Source organism: Quercus robur, chromosome 2 (assembly GCF_932294415.1).
Source record: "Quercus robur chromosome 2, dhQueRobu3.1, whole genome shotgun sequence".
Classification (NCBI taxonomy): domain Eukaryota; kingdom Viridiplantae; phylum Streptophyta; class Magnoliopsida; order Fagales; family Fagaceae; genus Quercus; species Quercus robur.
Window position 1 is genome coordinate 32,481,872 of NC_065535.1, and position 17,077 is coordinate 32,498,948.

General features: G+C 37.0%; 2 protein-coding genes across 3 annotated transcripts; one reads left to right on the top strand and one right to left on the bottom strand.

Moving 5' to 3' along the window:
- Positions 1-1,856: 1,856 nt before the first annotated feature.
- LOC126713383 (BTB/POZ domain-containing protein POB1-like) lies at positions 1,857-10,326 on the top strand. Of its 2 annotated transcripts, none has more exons than XM_050413129.1 (6): positions 1,857-2,282; positions 7,325-7,477; positions 7,828-7,949; positions 8,029-8,092; positions 8,502-8,781; positions 9,080-10,326. In XM_050413129.1, exons 1-6 carry the CDS (start codon positions 2,021-2,023, stop codon positions 9,891-9,893), a joined length of 1,695 nt encoding a protein of 564 aa, XP_050269086.1. In that variant the 5' UTR covers positions 1,857-2,020; the 3' UTR covers positions 9,894-10,326. The 2 variants fall into 2 exon arrangements, with proteins under 2 accessions (XP_050269086.1, XP_050269087.1); XM_050413130.1 differs by lacking the exon at positions 1,857-2,282 and adding an exon at positions 3,960-4,505.
- A 3,397-nt stretch (positions 10,327-13,723) lies between these two features.
- Positions 13,724-14,506, bottom strand: LOC126697688 (uncharacterized). The gene is made up of 2 exons (XM_050394770.1): positions 14,433-14,506; positions 13,724-14,228 (listed from the first exon to the last, which is right to left on the bottom strand). Exons 1-2 carry the CDS (start codon positions 14,504-14,506, stop codon positions 13,724-13,726), a joined length of 579 nt encoding a protein of 192 aa, XP_050250727.1.
- Between the last annotated feature and the right edge of the window lie 2,571 nt (positions 14,507-17,077).

Genomic DNA, 17,077 nt, shown 5'->3' on the forward strand with positions numbered 1-17,077 from the left:
TTGATGTAGCATTTTATAATTATCTTAATTAATTGTTTGCGTCCTACAATCTTCATTACAAGGAATAGCTATTCATTAAATTGAAATAGCTTCTTTTTTTTTTTTTTTTTTTTACAAAATAGAAATTTTACTCTAACCTAATGGTCCTAATCTAAGTGTATTTATGCATAGTTGTCAGTATCGTACAATACATATCGTATCGTGTGGAAAAAGTTCCGTATTGTATCAGCGTATCGTACGAGCTCATGAATCGTACGATACAGTGTGCGTATCGTATGAATCGTGTCGTATCATAAAATCATACGTATCGTACGATACATAGACAAATACTTTAAAATGAGATTTTTTGTTAAAATTTGTACTTTTATTTGAATTTAACAAGTTGTTAGACATGTTTTTAGCAAAAAATTATTAGTTTACTTAATTTAGCCTACTAAAATAACATATTCATAAGTTTTTTTCCCTTCTCTCCTACAATTAGACTACACAGTACATACTTACCTTTCACTTTAATATTTTAAAATTTATTTTAAATTTTTTTTTATTTTTATCATTATTGTTATAAGTCCAAGAAACTAGAATGCCAAAAAAAAGTTTATAAAAAAATTATTAAAATAAAAAGAACAAGAAGAGATAGTGAATGTTAATAACGAATAATGATGAAGAAAATTTTAATGAAGAAATAAATTTGCAAAATTATAAATATGATGATAGCGTTGACTTAGATGGAGTTGATTAGGCAATTTAATGAATATGATGAAAATGAATTATTATTTTTGGGTCATTTGTAATATATTATCACTTTTGAATTTAAGTAATTTGAATGTGTATGTTATTAACACATGCTAGTTTGATTTATTTAGTTAGCTTGTTAAATATTATTATCACATAAGTGATGAATAAATTAGTTATTAGTTGAATATATTCAAAATTTATAATGAATATACCCTTTATATATATATATATATATATATATGTATATTTATATTTTTTTATAAATTTTATTTAGTGTTTATGTATCTTATGATACACAATACAATACGATACACGATACGGAAAAATTAAAAATCGATTCACGATATGATTCACGTTTTGACAACTATATATATATATATATATGTGTGTGTGTGTGTGTGTGTGTGTGAAGCTCCCTCATAGAGACTTGAACTCCGACCCTTCCCCTCCCCCCCGCCCCCCTACATCCCATAAGCATTTAATACTTACGGAGTAACCATCTGATTAAGGGTGCACAGTGGTTATCCTTTTTTTTTAAATGATTGTAAGCTTGTAATAGTTATTGATGGATAATGTCCTTTCTAAATTTACATTACTTTCACAACAAAGCTTCTTCTTTTTTTCTTTTTTCTTTTTTATAGAAAATTTCACAACAAAGCTTGGATAGAGAGCTACTAATAATAGGTAAATATATATATATATATATATAATATCAATGGTGAACCAAATGATACCAGTTTAACTTGCCACCCAAATTTTATTGTAAAATTATTGTTAAAATGTTTTGCTTATATTGAGTATTCACATACAAAAATTTATGTCTATTTTAGAATTTACTTTATGCATTTTACTAATCTACTTTTCAAAAACCCTTTTATCAAATTATCTATTTAATTAAAATATCAATTTTAAAAAAAATTTTATTTCTCTATTCACATATCACAAATACGGTGCACTCCCTACTTTACCGTAATCGAGAAAATTTACACCGCTACGCTAAAATGAAAAATAGACCATAAATATATTACTCTCCGCGAATAATGTCGGTGATTTTTAAGGTTGACTGACCAAAATTTTGCATTTAAATTGTTTTTCAAAAAAAAAAAAAAAAAAAAAGAGAGTACCTATTAATTTTTTTTTTTTTTTAAATCTCCATAATTGGAAACGTTGGAGACTACCGTTGCGATTTTCTCTCCGTGTAACCGCTATTTCTGACTTGCAAAATATAAAACACAAAAAAAGAGTGGTTTTTTATCTGATCGAAGGAATTTCTAGGGTTTTGGGCATGAGGGATTCGAACGCGGACCTCTTCGATCCCCGAACGATCATGGACTCGGACTGCGCTACCGGCAGTCTCGGACCCGGGCCCGTTTCCGATTCGGACTTCGCGTTCGCCTTCAACGACAGCAATTTCTCCGATCGAGTTCTTAGAATTGAAATAATTCCCGATTTGCCCGAGACCAAATCGAACGGCGAGGGTTGCACCAGCATCGCCGATTGGGCCCGAAATCGGAAGAGACGGAGGGAGGACATTAAGAAAGACTCTGGTAAGAGAATTCTTGCTTTTTAGGGATTTGGGGCCTTAGACTTTGTGAAATTTTTGATGTGAGAATTATTCCAATTAGCTCCACTCGTAAAATTTAATTATATTGTTTTACTTTTTAGGGATGGGAATTTGTGAAAATTTGATTGTTTGTTTGAGAAAATTGTTGATAATTATTCCAATTAGGTATTGTTTTTCCTTTTTAGGGACGGGAATTGTTAATTCCTGAAAATTTGTGAAATATTGAATGTCTGTTTGACAAAAATCTTTTGAATTATTCCAACTAGTTCAATTGGTAAATTTAAATATATTGTTTTACCTTTTACTCTTTTAGGGATGGGAATTGTTAATTCCTGAGAATTTGTGAAAATTTTGATTGTTTGTTTGACAAAATTCTTGAGAATTATTGCAATTAGCTCAACCGGTAAATTTAAATATATTGTTTTCCATTTTAGGGATGGGAATTGTTAATTCCTGAGAATTCATGAAAATTTGATTGTTCATTTGACAAAATTCTTGAGAATTATGTGGGTTATAGTTAGCTTAAGTGGTAAATTTAAATATATTTTTTCCTATAATATGATATAAATTGTAACTCTAAGTACATCCAAACAACTGTAATGTTCACTCTCAGGAATTTTAATTCTTGTCTCAAGAATTTATAACTTTCGGGATTTGAAATTCTCAACAACCGAACAGACTCTATGAAGAAGAGGAGGAGGAGGAGGAGGAGGTGCCTTTTGAGCCATAACTCATTAGCTCAACTGATTTCCGTTGTAAATGTGCAACATTTCCAAGGGTACCCAAGAGCATGTTGTAGAAAATTCTGGACCATCATGGTGAAGCGGTTGAACCAGGAGCAGTGCCTAATGTGGTCTGAATTTCCTCATTTTGATTTGATGGTTTTTATGGCCCTTGAAATCCATGGTTGTCTATTGAAACATTACAGTTTGATTATTTTCAGCAAATTCAAAGAAAGAGGCAACATACTCCACTTTCCAATTCTAAATAGCATGCCTAAAAGTAGAACTCCAATAACAAGTACCTCCCTCTTCCAAATCCACATATGAGAGGTGTCGAAAAACATCTTTTTCAATTGGATTTTGAATTTGAAAAGCAAAATTGTGATGATCTTGGATTTCGCCGTATTGCTTGGCCATTTAACTTATGATCGCCCTTCTTCCCAATGCCAAAAGATGCTTTTCTTGGAGTTTAATGGTTTGTGGTGCTATGGAGAAGAACAGAATGCTTTGTGGAGGAGGGTGGTAAATTTAAAGTATGGCACCACTTGGGAGAATTGGTGCTCTGTCGAGGTTTGGAAGCCAAACAGTGCGAGTCTGTGGAAGAATATTAGAAGATGGGACAACTTCTCGCATTTTTACATATAAGCTGTTGGTGATGGTTCTAAAATTCAGTTTAGGCATGATCTGTGGAATGGTGAGACTACTATTACGGAGAGATATCCTAATCCATTCCTAATTGCTAGGGATAGAGATGCTAAGGTGGTGGCTTCTCTAAAGTGCAGAAATTGTTGCTTTTGTTGGAATCCTTCATTCATTTGAGAGGTGCATGAGAGAGAATTAGAATCTATGACTCAATTAGTGGTTGACATATATACTACAATGATTCCTTCGTTTGGGGGGGGGGGGGGGGGGGGTGGATAAATTAGAATGGTTCTTTTTGAAAAATCAAGGTTTCCAAGTGAAGAACTACTACAAGACATTGAGAGGGGGAGGGAATCTCTTCATTGGAAGAGCATTTGGAAAAGTACACCCTTCTCGTGGTTTGTGTTATGAGGAAAGAGTTTGACTATGGAGTACCTAATAAAGAAGGGGTAATTATCATGAATAGGTGTTTTATGTGTAAAATCAAGGCTCAGGAATTGTGGTCTTCACTTTTTTGCTTGGTTGGTGTTTCTTGGGTACTGCTTTATTCCAAGTTGGATTTTGGGAGGGACATCTTGGCAAGAGAAGCCATGGGGGGATTTCAAAAGTTGTTAATATTTTGCCTTTGGAGAGAAAGAAATGCTCATTGCTGTTAGGGGAAAGGGCTGCACACGATGAAGTTGATGTTCTTATTTTTCAAGACATTAGATGAATGGGCTATTCTCATACATTTCGACTGTGGACTTTCTAGAGTTCCTGGACACCATGAGTTCATTAATCTTTATGTACTTTATTTTTTATTTTTGCTTGGGCTTTTCCTTTGTATACTTTCCATGTGCTAGGTTTGTGCTCCTTTCACACTTTTTCTTTAATGGATTTTTATTTCTTTTCAAAAAAGTTTAATGATCTGTTGTATACATGTTTCCTACTTTTCTGATGTTCCTGCCATTAGCAATAGAGTGGTTAAAATAACACTCAGGTACATGTTAAGCTGTTTCCAACTTCTGATTAGTGGTAGCTTTAGTTTCATATGCATTGATGCACATTAATAGGTTGATGCACTTTTTGGTTGGAACATAGGCAGTGGGTGGACCATACTTCTCTTTTGTGTTAGTAATTTCAATTAGATGCTTCCTGTTACTGTAACCGGAGATATTTAAGTACTTAAAAAATAAATAATAAATAAAAAACTGGAGGCATTTAAGTGTTTAATTGTAAAGTTTAGTGCTGGTGCCAATGAGCTCTGGCTCAAATTACACTTCCCACTCTAACCGGTGTGGGTGGAGGGTAAGGTCATGGATTCAAAACCCATTGGATATATGTACAACTTACTAATAAAATAAAAACTTTATTAGGGAAATGGCTATGGAGGTATGGTCATGAAGCTACTTATCTTTGGCGGAGGGTTATTACCATGAATTATGGGAAGGGGAAAGGGGGGTAGAGTACTAAATTTTGTAGGAGGGCCCATGGGTGTGGTTTATGGCAAAGTATTATTGAAGGGTGGGTGACCTATTCTAAGCACTTGTCTTTTGTGGTGGGTGATGGTTCTCGTATTCTTTTTTGGCATGATAAGTGGATTGGGGATAATTCTATCAAAACTCTTTACCCTGAGTTATTTGACTGTTCAACCAATAAGGAAGCTTGTATTTCTGATGTTTTGTGTCTTCTAGTGGGTGGAAATGACAGAGTGTGGAACTTACGATTTTTTAGGGCTTTTAATGACTGGGAGTTAGCGGCTTCTTTCTCCTTTCTTCACTTGATTCAATCTCGGATTCATAGGAGTGTTGGTAGCAACAACCGTCTTTGTTGGGGCTTTAATGGTAGTGGGAAGTTTGATACTCGGTCCTTCTACCATAAGATTTAGGAGGCTCCTACTTCCATTTTCCCTTGGAAGGGCATTTGGAAGGTAAAGGTTCCTAAAAGGGTGGCCTTTTTTTATGTGGATAGCAGCTTACGGCCAAATTCTTACATTGGATAATCTTATGCTTTGAGGTTGCCCCTTGGCAAATCAGTGTTGTATGTGTTGTTTTAATGAGGAATATGTGGATCTCCTCCTTGTATTTTGCTCATTAGCTCATTCTCTGTGGGTGCATATGCTTTGGTTGTTTGGGATTCATTGGGTCATGCCAGGTTTTGTTGTTGACTTATTATTTTGCTGGCAGTAATGGCTTGGGAAACATAATTCCGATATTTGGAATTTGATTCCAGGCTATTTGATGTGGATTATATGGACAGAACGTAATTGGCGTACTTTTGAGGATATTGAGAAATCTCTAGTTCAGTTGTTAGATTTGTGCCAGCAGACTCTCTTAGATTGGTCTTGGTGTTGGGGTCTCTTGGATTTTTCTTCTTTTAACGAATTTCTTTTGTCTCTTAGCAAAGTTTCTTGATTCCAATTTTTCTTCATTTTTGTGTTGGTTTTTGTTCATTATCGTGAACACTCTGTATTCTTTTTTCTCATTCTTTTTTAATAATATTTCTTTCTTACCTATCAAAATAATAATAATAATAATAATAATAAAACTAAAAAAATACCAATGAGTTCTGATTTTAATTGGTACATATTCCTACCCAAAAATGGATGGAGAAAGATTGTGGGTTCAAAAACTACTGGGTGGGCAACTTCCATAAAAAAGAAAAGACTCATTGCTAACTTTATGAGTCAGGGTAGCCAAAAAAAACAAAAACAGGTTATACCCAATGAACAAAACTCTCACTTTTGTGGGTCCGGAAGAGGTCTTAGTAGGCAGCGTTATCCCAGTTATTTTTTGAAGAGGCTGATTCCCGAAATCAAACCCATAAACTATTGCTTGCCGTCACACTAAGACTTGACCGCTAGTTGAGTAGCAAAAGTAGTAGAAGAATATTTGTTTTTCTGTTTGTCACAATTAATTATATTTCTACTAATGACCCTTGGCTCAAATGGCACTTCCTCCTCTCAAAAGTATGGGTGGAAGAGGGTGAGGTCATAAATTAAAAATTGTTATAAACCTATGGATAGAACTCACCCTTAAAAATTGGCTTGTAAGGGGAGGGTGCCAAAGAGCTTACAAACCACATAGTTAAGCTTACACTTAATCCATGTGAGACATTAGGATCATAACATTCCACCACGCTCTGTAGCCGACGTCCACAACAACTCATTCTAGCGACACTAACCCAATGGTATCCCTTTCTCTTTTGGCGGCTCCACTCACTTATCAGTTATTTTTATCTAGCCTCTAGGTCGCCCCCTTCGGATCCGACCACAAAACTACAACTCATTTGATCCCATACTCAATGAGCTACACCCGATTAGTTGGGTTGGTGGTTGGCTCTGATACCAAATTTTACAAACCTATATGTAGAACTCACCCTTGAAAATTGACTTACAAGGAGAGGTTGCCCAAGAGTTTATAAACACATGGACACTTAATCCATGTGGGACATTAGGATCATAACAAAAATCTACTAGGTGTACCCCAAAAAAAAAAACATTTAATCATATTTCTCTCAAGATTTTGACTTCAAAGACTACTTATGCCTTGCTTGTCTTTCTGTCTACTTTTCATACTGCCACAGACATAATGTTGGTTTTAATCCCTTTTTTTTTTCTTTTTTCTTTTTTATTGAATATCAATTATACTGATTTGAAATATCATTGCTATTATTCCCTTAGCTGTGGATATCCTTGTTCACTGTGAGGAGCAGATATTGACCTGCAGCATGCCAGATACAGAGGATGGTGAGGGTTATGTTAATCAAGATGAGGAAGCTGTAGCGATGATTGAAGAATCACCTTCAGGTGTTGGAAATCATTTGAATAAACATGGTACATATTATTCCTCTGTTATGATCCATCTCTATCTGATGTTGAAGTCCTCCTATCTATTCAATTTGGAAAACTGATTATGATTATTATGTATTAGTTATACTGATTTTTTCGGGTGGTATTATCTCTATCTAGAAATAATGTTTTGCCCCATATGTAAGAAGAATATAAAGTGGTGCTTTTTCAAACAACCAGTAAGCTGCACAGATGTTTAGCATGCAACTTTACATTTTTGCCCATATTTGCCTGTATGAATGATGGTATATAAAGCATTAGTTGCAGTAGTATGGAATTTTATTAAATATTAATTGACAGTGGTATGGCTTTCACTCTGTTTGAAACTTTTGTAGGTGATGAAGCTGCACCTGGCAATGACGGATTGTGGAGCATGGACTGCTCAGCAGTTCTTAGAGTCAAAACCATACACATAAGTTCTCCAATTTTAGCAGCGAAGAGTCCCTTTTTCTATAAGGTTATGGTCTTACTGTGCTGTATGCTGTTTTTGGTCCTTGGATACCTTTTTTCGCTAATTTGTTTCATGCCTCCTGCAGTTGTTTTCAAATGGAATGAGAGAGTCAGAGCAGCGACAAGTAACTTTAAGGATCCATGCATCTGGTAATTACGCATCTCTTCATTAGTTTGTTTTGGTTGCTTTTTTAATGGTAAGTTACCCACGCACTTGGTGGGTCATGAATCTAGGACTTTACACAACCTCTATTAGTTTGTTAGTGGTACTGGTTCAGAATGTTGATCTATTCTCATATCAAAGTTGTGAAATTTTTAGTTTCCAATGAAAATGGCTGAATTTCCACGCATAAGATTCCAAAAAACAAAAAAGGAAAAGAAGAAAGTGATTGAATTTTCTAGGTTTTGTTCTGCTTGTCACTGTCTTCTGATTTAGTTTACCACTAGAACCCATTCCCAGTTCTAATCCTTTTGTGTGCATGTGTGTGTGTGTGTGTGTATTTTACAAGACAAATATTAATTAATTACTCTTTTACCTTGTGTTATGTCACTGGAGCAGAGGAAGCAGCCCTCATGGATCTTCTTAATTTTATGTACAGTAATACTTTGTCAGCAACAACGTCGCCAGCTTTGTTGGATGTGCTGATGGCTGCTGACAAATTTGAGGTTGCATCATGCATGAGATATTGTAGCAGGTTATTACGAAGCATGCCAATGTCTTGTGAGTCTGCATTGCTCTATTTAGATCTTCCTTCTAGTGTGTTAATGGCTGATGCAGTCCAGCCATTGACTGATGCGGCAAAACAGTTTCTTGCTGGACGCTACAAAGACATAACTAAGTGAGTTTTTCTCTTCCAGATTTCCTTTGTCTATCTGAATGATGCTTAATTCTTGGATCTCTTCTCTTCGGTTTATGTTCAAATTGTAAAATTTTGTTTGAGCCCATTATTCTGTAGACATAAATGTTCAAATCGTAAAATTTATGTTATGTTCAGATGATGCAAATTTTTGTTATGTTCAGATGATGCAAGATTAAACCAGATCATAATATTTAAATTTCAGTGGTAATAGTGACTTTTAAGGTTCAAAATCACAGATGAGTTTTTTTTTTTTTTTTTTTGGGGTTTCATCCTACAGGTTTCAGGATGAGGTGCTGAACCTGCCCCTGGCTGGTGTTGAGGCAGTATTATCAAGTGATGATCTCCAGGTGCCTTCAGAAGATGCTGTTTATGACTTTGTGCTGAAATGGGCTCGGACCCATTATCCAAAACTTGAGGACCGAAGAGAGGTCCTTGGCTTACGCCTTGGTCGCCTCATCCGATTTCCATACATGACCTGTCGAAAATTAAGGAAGGTTTTAACTTGCAATGACTTTGATCCTGAGCTGACATCAAAGGTTGTGCTTGAGGCTCTCTTTTTCAAGGCTGAGCCTCCGTATCGGCAGCGCTCCCTCGCTGCAGATGAGGCCAGTACCAGATATCATCGCTTTGTTGAGCGAGCATACAAGTATCGCCCAGTCAAGGTGGTTGAATTTGAACTACCCCGTCAGCAATGTGTTGTGTACCTGGACCTGAAGCGGGAGGAGTGTTCACTTCTGTTTCCAACTGGTCGGGTTTACTCGCAGGCTTTTCACCTAGGTGGGCAGGGTTTTTTCTTGTCAGCGCACTGCAACATGGACCAACAAAGCTCATTCCATTGCTTTGGGCTATTTTTAGGGATGCAAGAAAAGGGATCAGTCACTTTTGCTGTTGACTATGAGTTTGCAGCAAGGTCAAAGCCAACTGAGGAGTATGTGAGCAAGTATAAAGGTAATTATACTTTCACAGGAGGGAAGGCTGTCGGGTATAGAAATCTTTTTAGTATACCCTGGACGGCATTCATGGCCGATGACAGCCTCTATTTCATCGATGGTGTTGTCCATCTTAGGGCTGAGCTCACCATCAGGCAATGAGCTCTTTTTGGGTCTTGTTTTGTGGAGCTTTTGTATGTTTTCAATCCTCTGGCAACTCTTTCTCTAGTTTAACATATGCCCCTCGGAGCCTTGTTACATTTTTTTTTTCTTAAGAGGCTGTGTAATAGTTGTATTATTGATGCTGCCACAGTTGCTTTTTGGAGGTAGAAGGATAAAAGTGGGGATTTGTAGTATGATGGGTGAAAAATGTATAATCTTGAATGTAATGTTTCCCGCCCCTTTAAAAGGAAGGTGCTGTTAATGTATATGTAATTACATTTTTTCATTTGCATTTCTCTCATGAAACATCACCTTTCAAAATGGCAGAATTGTATCAAAACTGTAAAAGAGATGGTTGTACATCAATGAGTATATATTTGGTGATAGAGTGAGTGAGGGTATCCAAGTTCCTACTCTCTCTACTATTGTTGCATCTTTTAGCCAGTTCTCGCATAGCTTTGTTGAAGTCTTTTGATACAAAACTGCATATTGTCTCGTTGAGTTGAGCTGCGTTGCCCGAGCCTTGGCTTCTTGTATTAGGTGCCCCCGAAGACTGCGAAGGACTTGTGAGGTGACTCGCACTCAAGATCAGTTGGATGATAGCACCCTTGGTTCAATGTCTTTTGCTCAATATAAAGTCATGTTGCCCCACAATATCCAGGCAGTTGTGGCGAAGATCTTATTCAATTCCATTTGCTCTGAGAATCTTGATCTCAAAGCCGAAACCCAGATCTAGCAAAATAACCCAAACCCAATAACCGACCTCAGCTCGCATGAGAAAATAGGTTATGAGTAATAGGAATAGCAACTCATCTTAATCCATTGAGTCTATGATCCAAACTCGATTGGGTCAACCCAATACCCAACCCTTTCATCAAGCCTTGGTCGTAAAATTTTAACCTATTCTTTTTTAAGCCGAAATGCAAAGACACTCATAGTCCTAGTGTATGAGTCAGGTGCAAAAGCACCTGTGGGATTTCAATTCTTCATTATAATTTCTTGAGGTTTTCATATCTACCAAATTGACTTCCGGGATTAACTTTTGATAATTGTACAATGTTTGTATTAAATTTTCTATATTGTAGATGAAAATATTGATGATATTACTTATTAACTTGACAGACAATTCTCAAATATAAATGTTTTCAGTGTCGAATCTACTATTAACATTGAGTAGATTTTTTGTAAGTTCTTTATAGATTGTATTCCTAGTTTACTTTTTTTTTCTTTACTTAACATGTGATATTCTTAAAACTGTTTGTATTGTATGAGTTAGGCCTAGTTTTTTCCTTTTTAACTTTTTAGTTTCTTTGTTCATGTACAACATTATAAAAGCCTCCATTTTATTAAGGTACAAGTACACTTACAACTATAATTTTGCCAACTTTTAACAACTAGATAAATAAGTTTGTAACAAAAGGTTAATCCAAATGCACGTGTCTCTGTGTTTTATTTTCTTCTTTTTTGTAATTACTTATTAGACTAGTAGATTATTATATTTAATTTCTTGGATTATAAACTTAAGGATTTGTGTTATGCATATTTTATCTTTGATTTTTTTTTGGGGGGGGGGGGGGGATGTGTAAAAAAAAATTAGGGATAATTACACATAATTCACCTGTGGTTTGGGCGAAAATCACTTTGTCCACCCGTGGTTTGAAAAGTATCACTTAACCCACCTGAGGTGTGTTTCCGTCACTCTCTGTAACCCACCTTGGTCTCTACCGTTACAAAAACACCTTTTAACCCCAAAACAGAACATAACGCGAATCAAAACCCCCAAAACTCAAACACTTTTCGAGAGAGAGACCCAAGGTGCGATCAGCTTGTTCTTCGTGGTTTGGAGCATCTGGAGAGGGAGAAAACACTTGTTTTGCATCATCGAACCTAGGCAAGGTATGTGTGACTGCTGTTCATCTGCATTTGGGTCTGTTCTTGATTTAGGGCTTCAGATTTTGTTCAAGTGTGAACTTACTGTGTGAAAGTCTAAATTTGTACTTCCCAGGAATCGTGTTATGTTGATATGTCTTCATCAAGTGGTAATTTCTCGGGTTCATGTGGACATATGTGCAATGAGCAGACTTGTGTTTTGAGAACAAGTTTGAGTTTGTACAATTTTGGGAGGAGGTTCTTGGGTTGTAGCCGTTATAAGGTTGGTCCTAAGTGTCCTTTCTTTGTTTGAATTGATAACCTAACCTGTCCTCGTGGGAATGAAACTGCACCTTTGGCTTTAGAGAAGATGTCTAGGCTTAAGAGTGCTCTCCAACTTGCAAATGAGAGGGAAATGACAGCTCTGGAAACGGCAGAAAAAGCTAAGCAAATGGCAGATTAGGCTCTTGAAGAGGAAGCCAAAGCCAAGGAGAGGGAGAGAAAGGCTCGAGCTGTCTCTGCAAAAGCTAAGGAAAAAGCCATGTTTGCTGAAGAGAAGCAAAGAATGTGGAAGTCTGCATGCATTTTGTCATAGATCTTTTTTGTTATTGTTATGTTGTTGTGTTTTGGCTCAATTGAGTTCTCTGGAGTGAAGAGACCTAGATTGTTGCCCCTAAAGTAGTTAATTGGTTAGTAGAGATAGTTATGGCAATGGTGTTAATGAATTTGCATTGTAATAGCACTAGCCTACTGATGTAATGTTTTGATGTGTCAATGAATGAAGAATTGGTCAATTATTGAGTATTTTGTGCATATCATAACAACCATTCAATGGAAGAATTATTGGTCATGCCACTAGTCTGTGGGCATTTAATGAAAGAAGTATTAGTCAATTATCAATGACCTATGCATACCATAACAACCATTCCACAATAAAAACTTCCATACACTATATTGGAAAAATATACTTGGACACAATCTGTAGTAGCAATAAATAAACTTCCATATAATTTGGCTGTGCATACCATAACAACCATTCCACAATAAAAACTTCCATACACTATATTAGAAAAATATACTTGGACACAATTTGTAGTAGCAATAAATAAACTTTCATATAATCTAGTTTGGACAAATATTGTTCCATACAAACTGTAATATCACAACTTTCATATAACAACCTGGAGTGTATTGTACCTTAATTACAAAAAAGCACATTCCAAGGCCAGCTACATATATATATATACATACACACATCTATACACATACATATAATTGCTCAAAACATGGTGATTGTTTTTTACACTAATTGATAATTACAAAAGGCCAACAGTGGTCTTCACAAAAAAAAAAAAAAAAAAAAAAAAAACAAAAAGGCCCACATGTTCCCACTAGCTTTACTCCCAATGCTGGCATACGTACCCACTAGCTTCATTCATTTCTTGCCTTTACTCTTTCCTCTTTCCACCCACTGGATTCATTTTTGGTGGCCTTTGTGCAGCAAGCTGTCCTCTAGTCCTCACACCACCAGTGCTCCCATTTGCATGTGAAGGCTACAAAATAAAAAATAGATCCACTTGTTAAAAAATATCCCAGTCTACACAACCATCCAGGACTAAGTTACCTGTGAAGAACTTGGTAAGGTATCCCAGGTCTCCCTAGGTGTGTGAAACTCTGGTTGTGAGGAAGAGAACCATCCTGCTCTCTTGTGAGATGGCCTAGGTTGATTTCCTTACTGTGAGAATGAAGGCTGAGTGGCAGACATCATGTTGTAGGTCTGGGTAGGCTGCTGGGATGGTGGCTGAGGTGTAGGCTGAGGTGCAGATCTAGGTGCAGGCACCCCTCCCTTTGCCTGCAACAAAACCTAGTTTCAATACAGTGTTTATTGTAAGTTTAAAAACAAGTTTTTTTTTTTTTTTGCCATTTAAATCCTAATTACTTACAGTTTTTCTTTGAAGTCTCTATCTCCTCTGCCATGGTGTCTCCCCAGTGTTGCCAGCCTTGCACCCTCTTGAATTATGCTCTTCCTTTTTGCATTTCCCACATCTTACAGGTCTGTTCAGTCTACTTGCTTTGTAAGAGTTCCTAGACTCATCAGAAGCCCTCTTTCTTTGCTTGGGTGGTCTGCCTGGTGGTTTGTATATGTGAGGTGCCAGGGGAGCAGGCTGTCCAGTCTCAGCCCATTCTGACTGGCCAGGCATGGGAGGAAGTACCTCCTTGTATATCTCCATGTAAGTTTCTTTGAAGTAGCATGGGTGGGTATAGTCTTCTGGTGTCTCAATGTTTGTATAAATGGCTATTATGGCATGTTTGCAAGGAATGCCATTTAAATCCCAAGACCTACAACTACATGTCTTCTTCACCAAATCAACTACATGCCTCTCATACTGACTGCCTACCTCATAAAGGAAGCTACCAGCTGGGGTAGCACTAAATGGCTTACTTTCAACTTTCAATTTCTCCAACCTATCTTATATGCTTGGACACAACTTTCAAGCATACTTCTGTATCCCTTCCCTTTTTGTGTAAAGCCTAGTCATAAGTCTAACCCTAATCCACTCCAACATTACCAAGATAGGCTTGTTCCTAGACTTCAATATCATTGCATTAAAAGACTCACTCAAATTATTTACCAAACAATTTGTTAAGGCCCTAGGAGTGAAGTGTGACCTTGTCCACTGTGCAAGTGCAATGTTTGCAAGATACTCATATGCCTTTTCATCCAAATCCCTTATGTACTGCATGCATGTCTCAAACTCCCTTACTGTTGTGGCAGTAGCACACCTCCACAATGCATCATTCAGCTCCAATCCCTTGTGATCAACTTTGAAATTGTTGTAAATGTGTTTCACACAATATCTATGCTCCACGATAGGGAATAGTGTCTCTATTGCAGGTATAAGCCCCTGTAAATAAGCAAACAAACAAACAAAACAAAACAAATTAGTTCAGCAAACAAAGTCAACTATTCAAGTGTAACTAAACAAAACAAAACTTGCATACCTTTTGCCTATCAGAAATGAAGACCAACTGAAGCTCCTCTGGCCTCCCTATATCATCAGCAAAAATTTCCAAAAACCATATCCAAGACTCCCTGGTTTCTTGTTCCACAACAGCCATGACTATTGGAAAAATGTTGTCATTTGTATCCTTGGCAGTGGCAGATAAGATTTGCCCACCAAATCTGTGCTTTATGTGACAACCATCTAAACCTATAAATGGCCTGCATCCACCTAAAAATCCTACCTTCTGAGCATTGAACCTAACATACATCCTCTTAAATTTTGGCTGGGAAGTCTCCTCAGCCATTTCTGTCTACAGTATAACCCTACTCCCCTTGTCTACAGTGGTTATCATTTGTGCATAGTCCCTAAGGACACCATATTGTAGTTGCTCATCTCCATTTATCAAATCCTTTGCCTTTCTCTTTGACCTATACACTTGGTTTACACTTAGGCCAACAGATAAATTTTGCATCACATGGTTGTGTACACCACTCACCTCCCAATTTGGATTTTTGCTAAAATCCTCAATGAACCTTTTAGCAATATAAGCTGATGTTGCTTGGCTGTTTTTAAAAGACTTAGGGCAAGTACAATCATCAGTCAAGGTCTTAATTTGAAATGTTAGCTCTTCACTTATTTGAGATGCATAATATCTCCAACCACACCCATTCTTGCAGTGAACTGATATCTTGGTCCTCTCATTAAGTTTGAATTTGATGTCAATAGGTTTTTTGATTGCATACTCCCTCAAAGCAGCTCTGAACACCTTTGCATTAGGGAACTTCATCTCCTTCTTCAGTACAACATTTCTCATGTCACTCTTAGCATTAAACTCTACTTGCTCAGGTACCTGCTTATCATCAGACCCATCCATGCTTACCAGGTCATCCTCAAGGGCTAGCTCAGCCCACTCAGGGTCTGCATGGAATGCATTGCTTGATTCTAGGGCTGTGTAGGGTGCATTGCTTGATTCTGGGTTTGTATTAGGAGCAGAACCTTGTGGAGCTGAGTTTTGAGCAGTAAATATATCATCACCAAAGTCATCCCCCTCTAGGCCTTCATTTAGCCAATCATCATCATCATCATCATCATCATCTCCTTCAACATTCTGTTCTTCATCTCTTGCATCAATCTCAACATCCTCAACATCTTCTTCATCATCACTCTCATCATCATTCTCATCATCTTCATCATAATCACTATCCAAATCTATTTCAACCCTTGTTGCATCACCACTTACATCACCACTTGCATGACCACCTATACCATCTGCCACTCCCCCTCCATCACCAGCTACACCACCATTTGCCACTCCCCCTGCATCAAGATACTCAACTACCAATGGCTCCACATCTATGTCAGTATAGATTATGATTTTTTCAGTACGCCATGCCCTATGAAGGTTAGTCATGTTTACGACATCTGTATCTGTTTCTATGTCTCTTAAATCATGTTGTAGATCACCTTCAGGAAGTAAATACTTATATCTACTGTGTTCTTTAGGAGCACCAACTAGATGGCATAAATCCCGAATTTCAAAATAACTCAACTTGTAAGGGTCAATCTCTGTCAGTAAACGTACAGACCCACCCACATATTGTATGGTTGGCTCCTCCACAAAACATCTCCCAACATGAATTTCAATGTCAAATGTGAAGTCAACCATCTGCAATTAAAATAAATAGTTTGTTTACACACTGACATGCAGAAAATGACAAGAAGCCAAAAGAGACAACAACACACGGACAAAGGACCACATAAAGCACATGCAAAACCAGATTCCCAACAAATTCATAGGGACCACACTACCCACAGTTCACAAACAAGTGCAATCATTGACAAATAAACTTGATTCTTTCAAGTATATGCATTATAGAAACAACCATAGCAAAATGCATATCCTAAGCGATTCTACACATAAATAGCAAAATGCACATTTAACATACAAAAAATTTTTTACTATGCAGATGAACAGCAAAACCTAACTACGTGGATGGGTCACGATAAAGAAATGACATCAAGAACCCAAATGCAGATGAAAAACAATCACACATACCTTGCCTAGGTTCGATGATGCAAAACAAGTGTTTTCTCCCTCTCCAGACGCTCCAAACCACGAAGAACAAGCTTGATTGCACCTTGGGTCTCTCTCTCGAAAAGTGTTTGAGTTTTGGGGGTTTTGATTTGCGTTATATTCTGTTTTGGGGTTAAAAGGTGTTTTTGTAACGGCAGAGACTGAGGTGGGTTACGGAAGTGGGTTACGGAGAGTGACGGAAACACACCTCAGGTGGGTTAAGTGATACTTTTCAA

Coding starts and splice junctions, on each gene's coding strand:
- LOC126697688 (XM_050394770.1), bottom strand. CDS start 14,506: ATGCAGTACATAAGGGATTTGGATGAAAAGGCATATGAGTATCTTGCA. Junction 14,229..14,432: donor GCACTTGCACAGTGGACAAG/GTCACACTTCAC, acceptor CATATAAGATAG/GTTGGAGAAATTGAAAGTTG.
- LOC126713383 (XM_050413129.1), top strand. CDS start 2,021: ATGAGGGATTCGAACGCGGACCTCTTCGATCCCCGAACGATCATGGAC. Junction 7,950..8,028: donor AGAGTCCCTTTTTCTATAAG/GTTATGGTCTTA, acceptor TGCCTCCTGCAG/TTGTTTTCAAATGGAATGAG. Junction 8,093..8,501: donor TTTAAGGATCCATGCATCTG/GTAATTACGCAT, acceptor TCACTGGAGCAG/AGGAAGCAGCCCTCATGGAT.